At 45.2% G+C, this 19,687-nt stretch overlaps 1 protein-coding gene across 1 annotated transcript in view; it reads left to right on the top strand.

The window, feature by feature from the left end:
* Nucleotides 1-1,903: 1,903 nt before the first annotated feature.
* Nucleotides 1,904-19,687, top strand: part of PDE5A (phosphodiesterase 5A) — a 313,971-nt gene continuing 296,187 nt past the window's right edge. Inside the window, exon 1 of the mRNA XM_030191794.1 lies at nt 1,904-2,076. Within this exon, the coding sequence (XP_030047654.1) occupies nt 1,994-2,076 (83 nt within the window). The 5' untranslated portion in view covers nt 1,904-1,993. The remainder of the gene's footprint in view (nt 2,077-19,687) is intronic.

Here is a 19,687-nt window from a genome sequence, read left to right as displayed (position 1 = left end):
GTATTGTTTGTTGTTCTGGTTATATTTCAGGTTCCAGTGTGTTCTTCAGTTCCTGTTCAGGAGAACAGGATTTTCCTCGAGTTGAAACGATTCTGTGTTACAGTGAGCTGCTGCATTCCTTTCCCCCCGTTTCGGCGGAGGCTGGATTGGTAACTAAATTATGCCGGCGCTCCCTCCCGCTTCGTGCGGCAGTAGGGTAGCTTTGTATCCCTCCCGCTTCGGAGGTGTTTGGGGTAAGCCAGCTCCTCCTGCGGTTGCGGTAGCAGGATAAGCCAGATCCCCCCGCATCGGCGGGTGTGGTGTCCCTCCTCCGCTCCGCGGGGATGAGCTGGACGGATTCTCCTCCTCCGCTTCGGCGGTGGTGAGCTGGGCAGAGTGTCCCTTTGTGGGTGTAATTCTCTAAGTGCTGAGTCCTGCGGATGGAGCTTTGATATCGACATACTGAGGAGTTTCCGGCAGCACATGACCACATATAGGGAGGCAAAAGATTGCTCTCTATCTCCACCTGCTGGTAGATGGACACAACCCACCAGTCTATGGATTGATCTGCTATGATTAATGGAAAGAAAATTATCAGGTATGATACATAATTTTACCTTTTTATTCACAATTTGTGGGGGTGGGAGGGGATCAGTGACTATTGGGGGGGGCATCCCTGATGTCATTTAGGGCACCTTTTTGTGCCTTATTCTTTATAAAAACTGGTTTAGCTCAAATGTCGTAGTTTTAGTTTAGTTTAATTATGGTTGAAAAATATCTAAGTCTTAGGAATGCCCAAATCCCGCCCTTAACGTGCCCCTGATACGCCCTCTTGAGATTTGGACGCACCACAGACGAACAGCATAGAAAAACGTCTGAAAAATAGGTTTTGAAATACTGATTTGGACGTTTTTGTGCTGCTGCATGCCACTTTTTAGATGTTTTTTTTTTCTTTTGAAAATGAGCTCCTATGTGCATTATGTGTGTATATGCTATTTACCCCTTAGTAATGTCAAACAGGCACCTTATAAATTATTAAAGGCAATGAAAATGATATTCTTGGTAAAGCAGAATAAATTATTGTTCCTCATATCATTCCAGAGGCTTTTACATTTCCTACTGAAGACTGTGTCAGGTTTAATACATTTTTTAATTCAAGTCCTCTGCCCTAGTCCCAAGCTTCTAAGTGTAGCTGAAAATTCACCTAATTTTAGACACCTACAGCTAGGTCAGGTGGCTGACTTTCTTTGAATATTGGAGTCCTGATGGCAGGAAAAGAGTTTCAAGCACTGAAGCCAGACTTAGGTTGCACATTGTACCAAAGGGAGTTATGTTATCTGTGACTCTGATCAAGGACCTAATTGCAATAAGTTATTCTAGGTGAGGGAGAGGGTTATGGAAATCCCTGGATCTTTGTGAATGAAGTCTCATGGCATCTTAGCTCAATAGTGGGAAAATTTGGGTGAAAAAGTGCCCCTGCATTCACAGAGGTGTGGCCACCTCTACAGAGTACTTATTCCAGTACTTAACTGCTCTCATGCAGGTAGAAAACCCATCTTAAACCTCTTTTCCAAATCTCCTTCATTGTATCTTAAGACCATTATTTCTCATCCTACAGCTCGTGCCTTTGTGATGATCCAGTGTGAGAATTCAGGGTTAAACAGGGCTGTGTTAAAAATACTTTCATTAAAAAAAAAAAAAAAAGGCTAGATGTAGCCTGAGAAAGAGCTTGGGAGTTTATCCTTCTCTCTGGAAAACAGCGTGCAGTCAAGGGGTCTCCCTTTGCTCGTCAAGGAGGCTAGAAAGGCCAGCTCTTCCCTGGCACGGAGGAGGGCATCCAGGTCTCCTTGCTCAAGAAACCTTTGGAGAAGATCTGGCACAAGAATAGGAAAAAGTGAAATTTCGGCCTCACACTGTCACAGGCAGAGCTAGAGAAATCCGAGGGATTCCTTTAATAGCAGTTCCAGAAAAGGGGGCAATAAATGTGTTTGTTTCATGGACATGCTGCAGACTTATGTGGGAGTTTACTGTGCAAGTCAGAGGCTCCTGGACTGTGAACAATACCTTGTCAGTGAACTGCAAAGCTTCCAGAATGGGGTGAGTAATGCAAACTGATGTGTGGGTGGCTCCAGGGCTGGGGGCTCCTGCAGAAACTTTTTCTGCTGCTCTCTCTCAAGCCTGCACAGTTGATCTGCTTTGTGCTTGAACGCAGATGTATACAGATTGCCTTGCTTGGGCTCCGAGAAGGGTTTGCTTTTCATGTGATCTCTTTTCACTGCTCTCTTACAGGCCGATGTTCAAAATGTAACACCGGTACTAGAGGCAATTAGCGCCAGACTAACGCCAGCGTTAGCGAGTGCAGAATGCTCGGAGAGCTGTGTGCACGCCAAAGATTAGTGCAAATAATATTGAGCAAATGTAGTCAAAAGGAAGTTAGTGAGGTCATTTCCTATTCCCTGCCAATTTTCAGAGAACAGCGCAGAAAACAAAGCCGCCCTTACCGCTACAAACCTAACGCCAGCTTGGAACAGCCGTTAGGGTTTTTGAAGAGAGGATTTCTCATGATTCTTTCTTTAAAATCTGCCGGTTTTGATTTCTTTCGGAAGTCGAAGAAAGCCCGTGCAAGCCTGTAAGCGCCGGTATTAAGAAATAAATGTGCAAGAGTCCGAGCAAACCTGAAAGTGAAAGCACATGTTGGCACCTGTTTTCTGCACTTAAATATAAGCCTTTCAAGTAAAAAGAAAAAATTGAAAAGCTTATATTTAAAGGCGCTATTGTGTGCTTTGCTCCGGTGCCTGCGCACAAGAGCTGAGCTCACTATGAAACTCTCCTGTGCATGTGCCTGAGGCTTTTGTCCAGCTTTGGGCTCTCTGACGAGCACAAGAGGTACTAACCCTGTAGTATTTCTGAACTGCAGCTGTGTTACCCAGTGCTGATGTCAGGAGAGGGTACCAGTATGTACTGTATTTGGAAACGGCAATAGTAATAAAGCTTGCTTTGTTTTCACGAGACCCTGTACACAACAGGCGCGAGCAGAATACACGTGACAGTGTGGTAAAAAGAAACATACATCCTGAATTGATTTTAGCAAAAACCACATGATCCAAATATTATTAGGATCTTTTCAATGGTTTTTATTGCTCTATGAGCACGCAAGCAGAAATCTTGTACAGAGTAATATAACATAGTAGATGACGGCAGAAAAAGACCTGCACGGTCCATCTAGTCTGCCCAACAATTTAAACTCATATGTGCTACTTTATCTGCATACCTGACCTTGATTTGTTTCTGCCATTTTCAGGGCACAGACCGTAGGAGTCTGCCCAGAACAAGGCCCAACCACCAGCCCTGCCTCCCCCCCACCGGCTCAGCCACCCAATCTCAGCTAAGCTTCTGAGGATCCCTTCCTTCCGAACAGGATTCCTTTATGTTTATCCCACACATTTTTGAATTCCGTTACCGTTTTCATCTCCACCACCTCCCATATCTATTGTAAATGGGGTCCTTTGCGTCCTGGTGTATACATGTTTGGAGCTGAAAATCTACTATTTACTTAACAGATGTTACGGGGGTCATTTACTAACAGCACCATTACCTATCTAGATGTTCCATTTTTGCTTTCTACCCTACAGTGTCTATTAAAATGTTCTATTACATATTGTGTTGACATTGTAAGTAGTAAACTATGTCATACTTTCTATTGTTACTTGAATATTTTTACTGCTGTAATTGTCTATTGCTTATGTTTGATTTATTCATATTGTAACATAGTAACATAGTAGATGACGGCAGAAAAAGACCTGCACGGTCCATCCAGTCTGCCCAACAAGACAACTCATGTGTGCTACTTTTGTGTATACCCTATTTTGATTTGTACCTGTGCTCTTCAGGGCATAGACCGTATAAGTCTGCCCAGCTCTAGCCCCGCCTCCCACCACCGGCTCTGGCACAGACCGTATAAGTCTGCCCAGCGCTATCCCTGCCTCCCAACCTCCAGTCCCGCCTCCCACCACTGGCTCTGGCACAGACCGTATAAGTCTGCCCAGCGCTATCCCTGCCTCCCAACCTCCAGTCCCGCCTCCCACCACTGGCTCTGGCACAGACCGTATAAGTCTGCCCAGCGCTATCCCTGCCTCCCAACCTCCAGTCCCGACCTCCCACCACTGGCTCTGGCACAGACCGTATAAGTCTGCCCAGCGCTATCCCTGCCTCCCAACCTCCAGTCCCGCCTCCCACCACTGGCTCTGGCACAGACCGTATAAGTCTGCCCCGCGCTATCCCCGCCTCCCAACCTCCAGCCCCGCCTCCCACTACCGGCTCTGCTATCCAATCTCGGTTAAGCTCCTGAGGATCCTTTCCTTCTGAACAGGATTCCTTTATGTTGATCCCACGCATGTTTGAATTCCGTTACCGTTTGTACACCGCCTTGTGTGAATTCTAAATAAATCCTAAGAAATAATTTAAAAAATAACTAACCATTCAGTTACCGAATAACCCCCTATGCAAAGAAATGCCTTTAAGTCTTATGGGAAGTATTTTAAATAAGGACATAAGCCTTGTACATAGTTGAGAAACATCATTGCTTGGTAAGTGAGTCTAGCAAATCACCTTCTAGCGCAAAGGACACTGTGGCCAGCAAAGAACGCTTGCCGCTGCCTTTAGACAAGGGATGTCCAAGTCCAGTCCCAGCCGGCATACATTCCCTCTTCTAAATTGTTACTTGCCTGGCGCCTTGTAACACAATGAATGCTTACATGAATGCTTACTGTGTCTCCCTGGTAATGAATGCACTGTATGAAGACATCTTCTGTCCGCATGTTAACAGAGCAAACTTCCTGCAGACAATCAAGTGACTGACTTCAACTGATGTACACACTTTGTAGAGCAGAGACACAGCAAACCGGGGAGAACCTTTCATGATAAGGCTGTAGCAATTCTGATAAGCAGAGTGTGTAGAACCTCAGGGCCTGAGAGGATGAGTGATGGGTTGGAAGCTTGTCCGCTGGCAGAGTATAAATAATCAAGTGGTTAAACTGATGCCATCCAGCACCTTACACTGAAGGTGAAGGGGAAATGGCATAGGAGTGGCCTAGTGGTTAGGGTGGTGGACTTTGGTCCTGGGGAACTGAGTTCAATTCCCATTTCAAGCACAGGCAGCTCCTTGTGACTCTGGGCAAGTCACTTAACCCTCCATTGCCCCATGTAAGCCACATTGAGCCTGCCATGAGTTGGAAAGCGCAGGGTACAAATGTAACAAAAATAAAATAGATACTATTGGAGATTCTACATGGAATGTTGCTACTATTGGAGATTCTACATGGAATGTTGCTATTCCACTAGCAACATTCCATGTAGAAGGCTGCGCAGGCTTCTGTTTCTGTGAGTCTGACGTCCTGCACATTGGTGATCTGCAAGGGCCGACTTCTAGTGGAATAGCAACATTCCATGTAGAATCTCAAATAGTAGCAACAGTGGAGGAGTGGCCTAGTGGTTAGGGTGGTGGACTTTGGTCCTGGGGAACTGAGGAACTGAGTTGAATTCCCACTTCAGGCACAGGCAGCTCCTTGTGACTCTGGGCAAGTCACTTAACCCTCCATTGCCCCATGTAAGCCGCATTGAGCCTGCCATGAGTGGGAAAGCGCAGGGTACAAATGTAATAAAAAAAAAAATAGCATGACCTCCTAGCCTTGGTCCAAAAAGAAACCAAGTAGTGGAGGATAATATCTTGCTTCTTACTCCTTGCCAAACCTTAGATTGTATATGTGAGGAGTCCAAACAGTGTGAATCTCCAAATTGACAGAACACAATCATCAACATTGAAGAAGGAGGAAAAAGACGATATACTTCTTGGCTTTATTGAAAACTCCATTTATTCCATCCACAGCTCACAGTCTCATTCATTGGTCAAAAAACCTCCTTGAAAAGATGAAAAGTCTATTCATAGCTTTACTGTCTTTTTCCTCCTTCTTCAAAGTTGATTGTTGTGTTCTGTCAATTTGGAGATTCCAACCGTTTGGACTCCTCACATATAGAATCTAAGGTTTGACAAGGAGGAACAGGCACGATATTATCCTCCACTACTTGTTTTTTGGGGGCTTTGTTCCACTGTGTGTGGAATTCTTCCTCCTGGCCTAGTGAAATAGATCCATGTATCTGGTTAAGACCTGGTCAATTTAACCCCCCAACCGAACACAGCCACACAGTATTTGAGATACGATCGCACCATGGAACGATAAAAGGGCATTATAACATCCTCATTTTTCTTTCCATTTCTTTCCTAATAATACCTAACATTCTATTTGCTTTCTTAGCCGCCGCTGCACATTGAGCAGAGGGTTTCAACGTATCATCAATGATGACACCTAGATGCTTTTCCTGGTCGGTGGCTCCTAATGTGAAATCTTCCATCTATAGTTCGGGTTCCTCTTTCCCACATGCATCACTTTGCACTTGCTCACATTAATCATCATCTGCCATTTGGATGACCAGTCTCCCAGTTTCGTAAATCCTCTTGTAATTTTTCACAAACCTTGATTGATAACTTTGTGTCGTAATTATCTCACTACTTATTGCCATCTCTAGATCATTTATAAATATGTTTAAAATCAGCAGTCCCTGCGGAACCCCACTAAGTGTGCAGCGCTGCATACATCTAGTAGTGCTTTAGAAATGATAAGTACTAGTAGTATCTACCCTTCTCCATTGAAAATACTGACCATTTAACCCTACTCTATGTTTTCTATCTTTTAACCACTTTGAATCCACAATAGAACGCTACCTCCAATCCCATGACTCTCTAACTTCCTCTGGAGTCTTTCATGAGGTACTTTGTCAAATGCCTTTTGAAAACCCAGACACACAATATCGACTGGCTCACCTTTATCCACGTTTGTTCTCTCCTTCAAATAAATGTAGTAGATTAGTGAGGAAAGATTTCCCTTCACTAAATCAATGTTGGCCTTGTATCATTAACCCATGCTTATGAATATGTTCTGTAATTTTGTTCTTTATAATAGTCTCTGCCATTTTGCCCGGCCCCGACATCAGGCTCACCGATCTATAATTTCTCGAATCACCTCTAGAACCTTTTTTAAAAATTGGGGTTACATTGGCCACCCTCAATCTTCCAGTACCATGCTTGATTTTAAAGATAAATTACATATTATTAACAATAGTTCTGCAATAGTTCGCCAGTCCAGGCGATTTGATACTCTTCAATTTTTCAAATTGCCCTATTACATTTTACAGGTTTACAGAGATTTCATTCAGTTTCTTTGACTCATCACCTTTGAATACCATTTCTGTCACCGGTATCTCTCCCAAATCTTCCTTGGTGAAGACCGAAGCAAAGAATTCATTTAATCTCTCTGCTATGGCTTTGACTTCCCTGAGTGCTCCTTTTACCCCTCGGTCATCTAGTGGTCCAACCGATTCTTTTGCCGGCTTCTTGCTTCTAATATACCTAAAAACGTTTTTACCATGTGTTTTTGCCTCCAACACAATCTTCTTTTCAAAGTTTCTCTTTGCCTTCCTTATCAGTGATTTGCATTTGACTTGCCATTCCTTATGCTGTTTCTTATTATTCCCATTTTTTTAAGGGTTTTCTTTTAGCTCTAATAGCTTCCTTCACCGTACTTTTTAACCATACCGGCTGTCGCTTGATTATCCTTCTTCCTTTCTTAATACATGGAATATAACACACCTGGGCTTCCAGGATGGTATTTTTGAACAGCATCCACGCCTGCTACTCCTCTAAGTTTTCTTTTCACCATTCTTCTCATTTTTGAAAGTGCTAACATATTGGATTTGCTTTGTGTACTTACTCCAGAGCTGATATCAAATCTGATCATATAATCACTGTTATCAAACGGTCACAGCACCATTACCTCCTGCACCAGATCATGCACGCCATAATTTCTCTTATGATTTGTGGTGTATCAAATATGTTTTAACCTTGAAGATAAGCCCTACCCTGCACATCCCAGAATGCACTGGGCAGGGCATGGTGCCACCATTTTGAGCAGGCACCCGAAGAGGAGGGAAGGAGGGTGTCTTCCCTTCTCCAAATACGGACTAAGAGGTAGGTCATGGGGGAGGGGTGCCGGGATGAAGGGCAGGCTAGGGGTCACCTCTGCGCCTCCCCTCAAAATTGCAGAGCTGGCTATAGCTGGGGAGAGGGCCTGGGGGGGGGGGGGGGGCAATGCATTACTCTCTCCAGGAAAAAAAAATTAAATGATCCCAGGTTCCAATCTAATGTGGGATAAAATGCCATACATAAGTAAATAAATAAATATAAACTTTTAACGTTGAGCACCTGATTCTCAAAGTGGACATATTCCAAACACTATAATGAAAATAAAATGATTTTTTCTACCTTTGTTGTCTGGTGACTTTTTTTTTCTGATCATGCTGGCCCAGTATCTGATTCTGCTGCTATCTGTCCTCTTAACTCCATTTCCATTTATTTCTTTACTTTCCTCCTTTCTTCTTCATTTCTTGCCCTATATCCATAAGTAAAAGCTGGGTCCTCCGCAGACTTGACTGTCCAGTGGATCCAGCTTCTGCCTATTTTCTCGATCCATGAGCAGTTTTTCTTCACCCAACGCATAATTAAACTCTGGAATTTGTTGCCGCAGAACGTGGTGAAGGCGGTTAGCTTGGCAGAGTTTAAAAAGGGTTTGGACGGTTTCCTAAAGGACAAGTCCATAGACCGCTACTAAATGGACTTGGGAAAAATCCACAATTTCGGGAATAACATGTATAGAATGTTTGTACGTTTGGGAAGCTTGCCAGGTGCCCTTGACCTGGATTGGCCGCTGTCGGGGACAGGATGCTGGGCTTGATGGGCCTTTGGTCTTTTCCCAGTATGGCATTACTTATGTACTTATGTACTTTTATTAAAATGAATGTGTGATCTGAACCACATGAAAGTATGAAAAAAGCCCAAATGCACTAAACATGTTTGCACTGAGCCCATCCTTACATCAATCTGTTGTTTGCATGATTGTTTTTATGTACACTTACATAAGTACATAAGTATTGCCACACTGGGACAGACCAAAGGTCCATCAAGCCCAACATCCTGTTTCCAACAGTGGCCAATCCAGGTCACAAATACTTGGCAAGATCCCAAAAAAGCTCAATACACTTTATGCTGCATATCCCAGAAATAGTGGATTTTCCCCAAGTCAATTTAATAATTGCCTATGGACTTTTCCTTTAGGAAGCTGTCCAGACCATTTTAAACCCCGCTAAGCTAACTGCCTTTACCACATTCTCTTGCAAAGAATTCCAGAGTTTAATTACACGATGAGTGAAGAAAAAGTTTCTCCGATTCGTATTAAATTTACTACTTTGTAGCTTCATCGCATGCCCTCTAGTCCTAGTATTTTTGGAAAGAGCAAACAAACGATTCAAGTCTATCTGTTCCATTCCACTCATTATTTTATAGACCTCTATCATATCTCCCCTCAGTCATCTCTTCTCCAAGTTGAAGAGTCCTAGACACTTCAGCCTTTCCTCATAGGGAAGTCGTCCCATCCCCTTTATCATTTTCGTCGCCCTTCTCTGTACCTTTTCTAATTCCACTATATCTTTTTTGAGATGAGGTGACCAGAATTGAACACAATATTCGAGGTGCGGTCGCACCATGGAGCGATACAAAGGCATTATAACGTCCTCACTTTTGTTTTCCATTCCTTTCCTAATAATACCTAACATTTTATTTGCTTTCTAAGCCGCTGCTGCACACTGAGCAGAGGGTTTCAACGTATGATCAACAACGACGCTGAGATCCCTTACGTGGAACCTTGCATTACGTAGCTATAGTTCGGGTTCCTCTTCCCCACATGCATCACTTTGCACTTGCTGACATTAAATGTCATCTGCCATTTAGACGCCCAGCCTCATAAGGTCCTGTTGTAATTTTTCACAATCCTCTCGTGATTTAACAACTTTGAATAACTGTGTCGTCAGCAAATTTAACTTCTTTGGATGCAGGGAGGTAATTTATAAATGTTATAAATAAATTCTGCTTTTCCTGGAGGGTTTAATTTCCATCATCGGCCCACATGGACAGGAAAAAAACAGAAGAAAAATTCCTGACAGAATCAGTGGAAAAGTCTGATTGGTAATTAAGCCCGACCTCAGACATCTGCTTTCGGTTTGCTCACTCACTCCCAGTTGATTAATTAATGCAGCCAGCTCTTTTTTCCTGGTTAGTGTTGGCAGCTATTGCCCCATTCACAGTATGTTGCACCAGCCAAATGCATAAAACACATTAAGGAGGCTCTTAAATAAACTGGATGGGCTGAAGATAGGACCCAAAGTGGTGAACTGGATTAGGAACTGGTTGACGGACAGACGCCAGAGGGTGGTGGTGAATGGAGTTCGCTCGGAGGAGGGAAAGGTGAGTAGTGGAGTGCCTCAGGGATCGGTGCTGGGGCCGATTCTGTTCAATATATTTGTGAGTGACATTGCCGAAGGGTTAGAAGGTAAAGTTTGCCTATTTGCGGATGATACTAAGATTTGTAACACAGTGGACACCCCGGAGGGAGTGGAAAACATGAAAAAGGATCTGAAAAAGCTAGATGGGGAGATGGGAAGGCGGTAGAACGAGAGGGCATGAAATGAGATTGAAGGGGGGCAGACTCAAGAAGAATGTCAGGAAGTATTTTTTCACGGAGAGGGTGGTGGATGCTTGGAATGCCCTCGCGCAGGAGGTGGTGGAGATGAAAACGGTAACGGAATTCAAACATGCGTGGGATAAACATAAAGGAATCCTGTGCAGAAGGAATGGATCTTCAGGAGCTTAGCCTAGAATGGGTGGCAGAGCTGGTGGTTGGGAGGCAGGGCTAGTGCTGGGCAGACATATACGGTCTGTGCCGGGGCTGGTGGTTGGGCGGCGGGGATAGTGCTGGGCAGACTTATACGGTCTGTGCCGGGGCTGGTGGTTGGGCGGCGGGACTAGTGCTGGGCAGACTTATACGGTCTGTGCCGGGGTTGGTGGTTGGGAGGCGGGACTAGTGCTGGGCAGACTTATACGGTCTGTGCCAGAGCTGGTGGTGGGAGGCAGGGTTGGTGGTTGGGAGGCGGGGATAGGGCTGGCCAGACTTATACGGTCTGTGCACTGAAGAGGACAGTACAAATAAAAAAGTAGCACATATGAATTTATCTTGTTGGGCAGGCTGGATGGACCGTGCAGGTCTTTTTCTGCCGTCATCTACTATGTTACTATGTTACTATGTTAAGGAGGCCATTTCAGAAGGGTCAGGTGACATTTAAACATTTCAGAACCTAATTTACATATGTAAGAGACAACTACTCAGTAAGTAGTGATTTTAGGATAAGCTCTACTTGCATGTGTGTTTCCACAGTATGTACAAATGCCATGGGGACAGGATGTGAGCATGATGTAAGAAGAAAACATAGATTATAAAAGGGACTACACCACACTCCTGCTGGAATTCTGCACCACAAAAAAAAAAAAAATCAAAATTCTGTGGAAAAAATGTAAGAATCTGTGCACAAAATTTGAAAATTCTGCAAGTTTCTCATAATAAATAAATAATTTAACCAATATTAGAGCCTCCCTCCTTGTACACAGATACCATCCATATTTTTCCCAGCCACCCTCCAGGTTCCATAGCATCGACCTTTTTTATAGCTCCCCTCTCTGCACCTACATCCATCCACCTTTCTTACAGCCCCCCTCAGGGCTGGCGGAACGCGTTAAGCAGGTTATACATGGCAGGGGACAGCAACATTCGAGGGGCACCAGAAACTGCCATGCTTACCCGTGTGCTACACTCCACTGGCCACTGCTCCCGCACACTACAGCCCTCCCAAGACCTACCTTGATCCTTGATGGCCGCCCTGGTGGTGTGGTGGCCTCTGCGGCTAAGAAGGGCAAGAATGAATCCCACTCTTTCCTTCCCGCTGCCGCTACTCCACCTCTGCTTTGCTCTTCTGTGCTGCAGGACAGCCCTGCCGTATTTTAAAAATGGCTGCCAAGGCTTCCAAAGTCTCAGCAGCCATTTTGGGAAAACACGGCGGCGGTGACTGCAGTACAGAAGAGAAAAGAGGAGAGAGCCGGAGATGGAGTAGCGGCAGCGGGCAGGAAAGAGGGGAATTCATTCCTGTTGACGAAGAGGCCACTACACTATCAGGGTGGGTAGCAAGGTAGGACTCTAGTATACAGGAGGGGGATGGCGGCTGCGGTGGTGGTGGGGGGGCAGGTTTTGGCCAAGTGTAAGTCATCACGAGGACAAAATATAAGAAAATGAATGGACTGCATTAGGAGCTTAAAGCCCATTTAGTTGTGTTTAAGCAAATGAGAGATCTACATGAAAGAAAATATTTATTTTTAATATTTTGACTTCTGAAAACCTCTTGTGCATGAAACATGCTCAAAACAGAATAATCTGCCTCCTTACATTCCGCGGATCACCGATTTTCACCTGTTCCCCTCTCTCTATCATCTTGCTGTCATCCGGCCTTTTTCATCCACAGCGTCTGACAGAGGATCGGCGCGATTGTATCGAGGGTCCGGCCCTGGTCCTCCCAGCAGGGTCTGAACCACTTCAGGAGCCTCGTTTGGGCCACCGCCAGCGGGCATCTGTTTGTTCCTTCAGGCTGCTTCCTTCGTCTGCACAGCAATTTCCCCCCTGACCCGACATACTCTGTCTGTGCCTGCTGACACTCAGTCCACCGCTCAATCGCTGGCCGTTGAAAACCAACAGCTGCACCGTTATGACCTCTTGGAAAGTGCGTCTCATGGTGGGGGGTTTCGTCTCCTGCTGTCTTTTTTCTTTCACTTTTCCATCTACTGTTTGTTGTTGGAGGTGCCGGAGAATGAACGGATCGCTGCGCCAGCTGTCATGGGGGCTGGAGTGGACAGTTGGAGGGGCGGATTACAGCTTCATTACCACCATGCAGGGTCGGCATGGTCTGTCCAGACGATTCACCTCACTCCGTGACATTGAAGGCAAACTTCTCTCAACTAGTCTCGAAGGTACTACCACAGCTCTCCATTACAGACTGTCCTGCTGAAAGCTGATAATCCACTCATAATCATCTCAGCTTCAGGACTCTACCTCAGACCAGCCTATCTCGGATAACCTATTCCTAGGATTCATCATATAACCACCAGTCCTTCCTAATAACATCTTCATGGACCATTTTAGTCTCTCTTGCCCTTTCCCTCTCTTCTTCTTCCCTTGTTCCTCATTTGATTGTAAATGTATAACAACTGATCAGGCGACCGCCTTATCATTACATTGTAAGCCATTTTGAGCCTGCAAACCTGTGGGTAAAGGTGGGATATAAATGTACTAAATAAATAATCCATTTGTACAAAAGAGATGAGGTGAAGATGTGATTCCATGTGCCCCAATGAAAGACGAGTTTAGTTTTATTTCCAATCTTTATAACACCAGGCTTCCCAAGGCAAATTACAACAACAGTTAAGATGAACCCATCAAGAAACAGGATATCCTCACGAAATTTAGAACAGTGTAGAAAAAGGAACACGAAATACAGCCTTTATTAGTGCTGTTTCCACCAGGGGAGGTGGAGCGCGAGCGCGCGCGATAGGACCCGATAAACGGGCAAGATGGTGGAGGCTATTATTAAGAATAAAATTGCAGAGCATATACAAAAACATGGACTGATGAGACAAAGTCAGCACGGATTTAGTGAAGGGAAGTCTTGCCTCACCAATCTAATGCATTTTTTTGAGGGGGTAAGCAAACATGTGGACAATGGGAGCCGGTTGATATTGTATATCTGGATTTTCAGAAGGCGTTGACAAAGTGCCGCACGAAAGACTCCTGAAGAAATTGCAGAGTCATGGAATCGGAGGTAGGGTATTATTATGGATTAAGAACTGGTTGAAAGATAGGAAGCAGAGAGTAGGATTGCGTGGCCAGTATTCTCAGTGGAGGAGGGTAGTTAGTGGGGTCCCGCAGGGGTCTGTGCTGGGTCCGTTGCTTTTTAATGTATTTATAAATGACCTAGAGATGGGAATAACTAGTGAGGTAATTAAATTCGCCGATGACACAAAATTATTCAGGGTCATCAAGTCGCAGGAGGAATGTGAACGATTACAGGAGGACCTTGCGAGACTGGGAGAATGGGCGTGCAAGTGGCAGATGAAGTTCAATGTTGACAAGTGCAAAGTGATGCATGTGGGTAAGAGGAACCCGAATTATAGCTACGTCTTGCAAGGTTCCGCGTTAGGAGTTACGGATCAAGAAAGGGATCTGGGTGTCGTCGTCGATGATACGCTGAAACCTTCTGCTCAGTGTGCTGCTGCGGCTAGGAAAGCGAATAGAATGTTGGGTGTTATTAAGAAGGGTATGGAGTCCAGGTGTGCGGATGTTATAATGCCGTTGTATCGCTCCATGGTGCGACCGCACCTGGAGTATTGTGTTCAGTACTGGTCTCCGTATCTCAAAAAAGATATAGTAGAATTGGAAAAGGTACAGCGAAGGGCGACGAAAAATGATAGTGGGGATGGGACGACTTTCCTATGAAGAGAGGCTGAGAAGGCTAGGGCTTTTCAGCTTGGAGAAGAGACGGCTGAGGGGAGATATGATAGAAGTGTATAAAATAATGAGTGGAATGGATCGGGTGGATGTGAAGCGACTGTTCACGCTATCCAAAAATACTAGGACTAGAGGGCATGAGTTGAAGCTACAGTGTGGTAAATTTAAAACGAATTGGAGAAAATTTTTCTTCACCCAACGTGTAATTAGACTCTGGAATTCATTGCCGGAGAACGTGGTACGGGCGGTTAGCTTGACGGAGTTTAAAAAGGGGTTAGATAGATTCCTAAAGGACAAGTCCATAGACCGCTATTAAATGGACTGGAAAAATTCCTCATTTTTAGGTATAACTTGTCTGGAATGTTTTTACGTTTGGGGAGCGTGCCAGGTGCCCTTGACCTGGATTGGCCACTGTCGGTGACAGGATGCTGGGCTAGATGGACCTTTGGTCTTTCCCAGTATGGCACTACTTATGTACTTATGTACTTAGTTTTAGTGATATTCAATTTTATTTCATGATATTTATATCGAACGAACATATAAAGAGGAATCCAATAAAATTTATATGGAAATATAATGTTTGATTTTAACAAAATATTTCTAAAAAGCAAGGAAAAGTCCTCAAAATGCCGGACCGCTTACTTTCAGTTTTCAGCGGCTTTAACTGGGGGCGTGGTGTTCATCACTGGTCATAACAACCTTGCTTTGAAAGAATTATTTTAACTTTTAATTTATTTCCAAATAGATTTTAATAATTTTGTTCTTTTTACAAGAATTTTTTTTTAAATATATTGACAATATCAATACTAACTTCAAATTTTCTTTGGTTCATAAAAACCTTCACTGATTCTCATGAAGTGCTCTAAAGCAGCTTTACAAAGATAAAGTAAAGTCGAGCACTTATCTGTTAAAATAATTATTTCCAAGCAAGGTTTTTATGACCAGTGATGAACACCACGCCCCCAGTTAAAGCCGCTGAAAACTGAACGTAAGCTGTCGGGCATTTTGAGGTCTTTTCCTTGCTTTTTAGAAATATTTTGTTAAAATCAAACAGTATATTTCCATATAAATGTTATTGGATTCCTCTTTATATGTTCGGTGATCTTACATCTTGGAGTCCTGTATGGTTATCCTCTTACTGTTGTCTACTTATGATATTTATATCTACATATGAGAAGCTTTCAAATAAATTAAAAAGCTGTCAAATAAAAACAAAACTTTTGTTCTTCAACTTTTAAGGCTGAAAAAGGGGGAGGGGAGGGAGGAGAAAGAAGATGCTGGACCCGAGGGGGGGTGGTGGCTCCAGAAACCCTAGCACCGGCCCTCTCCCCCCTGACCCTCACATAGCATCCACCTTTTTACAGCCCTCCCTCCCTCCACCTTTCCTATAGCCCCTCCCTCCCTCCATCCACTTTTACAGCCTCCCCCCCCCCCCCGCATTCACACATCATCCATATTTTTTTTTTCATTCACCCCTGCACTCCCTGATGGGTAGGAGCTGCATTGGGAGTACCTCTTGGGGCAAGAACGAACCTCCCCCCCCTTTCCTGCCCGCTGCTGCTATGCTGGTGCTGACGTTTTTTTTGCAAATGGCCACCGAGCCTTCCTGCAGCAGTCTCATTAGATTACCACTCAAAGTCTTGGCAGCCATTTTGAAGTAGTGGTGGCATCAGCTAGAGAGTGGTGACAGCAGACAGGAAAGAGTGGGTTCTTTTCGGCCCCGAAGAGGCCACTAGACACCAGGGCATGCTTAGGAAAGCCCAGGGAGGGCCCATCAAGGCTCGGGGGGGGGGGGGGAGCTAGCCTTTACTAGGGTTACCATATGTCCAGATTTACCCGGACATGGCCTATTTTTGAGGACATGTCTGGGCAACCGGGCGGGTTTTGCCACTCTGCCCGTTTGTCCGGATTTCTGGACTGACAGGGAGGGGGAGTGATGGGGGGTGTGATGGGGGAGGGGAAAACGTGGCAGAGGGCGGAGCGAGGGCGTGAAAGGGGGCATGGCGGGGTGTGTGGTGGGGCGTGGCATGTAGCTAGAGCGTAGATTCTGCACAAAAATGTTGAATTGTACGTTTCACAGTTGCGCAGAATTCCAGCAAGAGTAACCAGCATTTAGTTCATGCCTTTCCAGTGGGTTACATTCAGGTACACTAATGTATTTCCTTGTCCCCAGAGGGATTACAATCTAAGTTTGTACTTGAGGTAGCAGAGAGGGTAAGTGACTTGCCTAAGACCACAATGAGCGCCAGTGGGATTTGAACGCTGGTCTCTTTTGTTCTGAGGCAGCTCCTCTACCATTGGTACTTACACCTCCTCTGAATCAGGCATACACCTGAGCTAACTGCTTGTTTGGACCTGGGGTTTTCAAGAGTGAGTGAGAGAATGACTGTGCTTATCGCCCTGGCCTTAAAAACCACCTCAAAGAGCTAAAAATAATTAGAACTCGGCTCCTTAATTGGGTCCTCTTACATGGGCAGTTTTACAAGATCAGATACTTCCACACACGTATTTGCAAAACTGGTACTTACAGCACCTTGGGTGAATTTCTTCATAGAGGTGGTTAGTAAATATTAGGAGCAGCCTAATGGTTAGTGCAGCAGCCTGAGAACCAGGGACTGGGTTCAATTCCTGCTGTAGCTCCTTGTGACTCTGGGCAAGTCACTTAACCCTCCATTGCCTCAGGTAGAAAATAAGTACCTGTATATAATAGGTAAACCATTTTGACTGTAACCACAGAAAGACAGTATATCAAATCTCATCAACCTCCCCCCCTCCCCCACCCCCCAGGCATAATAAAGACACATGTAGGTTCTGGGCTCAGATGTTTAACAACCTGATTGAAGCCACTCTTTTTGTGAAATGGCTGTTCCTGCTGTACACACTGGCAAATACACATCTATTCCTAGATGATTTTCATTTGGTGCATCGAAATGCAACACTAGTGGTCAGATGCCGCCATTTTGAATGACTGAAACGTTGGAGTCAGTAGCAGAGGGCACTTTTGACTTGTTTCAGGTGGGTAACTTGGGTCTGGAGAGTTTGGGTAGGGGAAGGGGACTAGTCTACCAGGGACTTTTTTTTTTTTGGTTGAGTCACACAACCCTCTAACACAAAGGGGGACTCTGACAATGCACCCTTTTTAACATGGAAGTAATCTGAATGCACAGTGGTTGCTGCATCACTGCGGTATATTTTTTCAGTAATTTCAAGGTAGGAACTGCAAATTCAGTCATGGCCACATGTCTATGTGTCTCTTTCTACATCAACCCCTCTTTATAGTGAAGCCCCCCCCCCCTCACATTTACAAAAGGCTCTGCGTATTTTCTAATGTTACTCCAGAGTCTAAGAACCCAAAAGAGATGGAACAACAACAAAACAGTGGGAGAAGAATGTGTGTGTGTGGTGGGGGTGGGAGGGGGGGGGGGGGACCACAGAGGATACCTCACTGTCAGGATAAAACCTGAAATTAGCTGTACTGAGTATTACTGTATCAGGAATGGGAAGACTAACCATCAAGTTTATAGGTTGCCACAGACCAGCTCAGCTACTACTACTACTTAACATTTCTAAAGCGCTACTAGGGTTACGCAGCGCTGTACAGTTTAACATGGAAGGACAGTCCCTGCTCAAGGAGCTTACAATCTAAAGGACAAATGTACAGTCAGTCAAATTGGGGCAGTCTAGATTTCATGAAAAGGTATAAAGGTTAGGTGCCAAAGGCAACAGTGAAGAGGTGGGCTTTGAGCAAGGATTTGAAGATGGGTAGGGAGGGGGCTTGGCGCAAGGGCTCAGGAAGTTTATTCCAAGCATAGGGTGAGGTGAGGCAGAAAGGGGAGCCTGGAGTTGCGGTGGTGGAGAAGGGTACTGAGAGGAGGGATTTGTCCTGTGAGCGGAGGTTTCGGGAGGGAACGTAAGGGGAGATGAGGGTAGAGAGGTAATGAGGGGCTGCAGACTGAGTGCATTTGTAGGTAAGAAGGAGAAGCTTGAACTGTATGCAGTATCTGATCGGAAGCCAGTAAAGTGACTTGAGGAGAGGGGTGATATGAGCAAATCGGTCTAGGCGGAATATAAGACGTGCGGCAGTGTTCTGAACGGATTGAAGGGGGGATAGATGGTTAAGTGGGAGGCCAATGAGGAGTAGGTTGCAGTAGTCAAGGCGAGAGGTAATGAGAGTGGATGAAAGTTCGGGTGGTGTGCTCAGAGAGGAAAGGGCGAATTTTGCTGAGGTTAAAGAAAAAGAATCGACAGGTCTTGGCTATCTGCTGGATATGCGCAGAGAAGGAGAGGGAGGAGTCGAAGATGACACCGAGGTTGCGGGCAGATGAGACGGGGAGGATGAGGGTGTTATCGATTGAGATAGAGAGTGGGGGAAGAGGAGAAGTGGGTTTCGGTGGAAAGACGATAAGCTCGGTCTTGGCCATGTTCAGTTTCAGGTGGCGGTTGGATATCCAGGCAGCAATGTCAGATAAGCAGGCCGATACTTTGGCTTGGGTTTCCACAGTGATGTCTGGTGTGGAGAGATAAAGCTAGGCGTCGTCAGCATAAAGATGATATTGGAAACCATGAGATGAGATCAGCGAGCCCAGGGAAGAGGTGTAGATTGAAAAAGAAGGGTCCAAGGACAGATCCCTGGGGAACTCCAACAGAGAGCGGGATGGGGGGTGGAGGAAGATCCATGAGAATGTACTCTGAAGGTACGGTGGAAGAGATAAGAGGAGAACCAGGAGAGGACAGAGCCCTGGAACCCAAATGAGGACAGTGTGGCAAGAAGTAATCATGATTAACAGTGTCAAAAGCGGCAGATAGGTCGAGGAGGATGAGGATGGAGTAATGACCTTTGGATTTGACAAGGAACAGGTCATTACAGACTTTAGAGAGCGCTGTTTCTGTTGAGTGTAGAGGGCGAAAAACCGGATTGAAGCGGATCGAGGATGGCATTGAGAGGAGCGAAAATCAAGGCAGCGGCTTCGTGAACGGCGGCGCTCAAGTATCTTGGAGAGGAAGGGTAGGAGGGAAATTGGGCGGTAGTTGGAGGGACAGGTAGGGTCTAGTGATGGTTTTTTGAGGAGTGGTGTGACTACGGCGTGCTTGAAGGTGTCAGGGACAGTTGCAGTGGAGAGAGAGAGGTTGAGGATATGACAGATGGGGGGGTGACAGTAGGA

The sequence above is a fragment of the Microcaecilia unicolor genome, chromosome 2 (genome assembly GCF_901765095.1).
Source record: "Microcaecilia unicolor chromosome 2, aMicUni1.1, whole genome shotgun sequence".
Taxonomy (NCBI): domain Eukaryota; kingdom Metazoa; phylum Chordata; class Amphibia; order Gymnophiona; family Siphonopidae; genus Microcaecilia; species Microcaecilia unicolor.
This window is presented reverse-complemented; position numbering and strand designations above follow the sequence as displayed.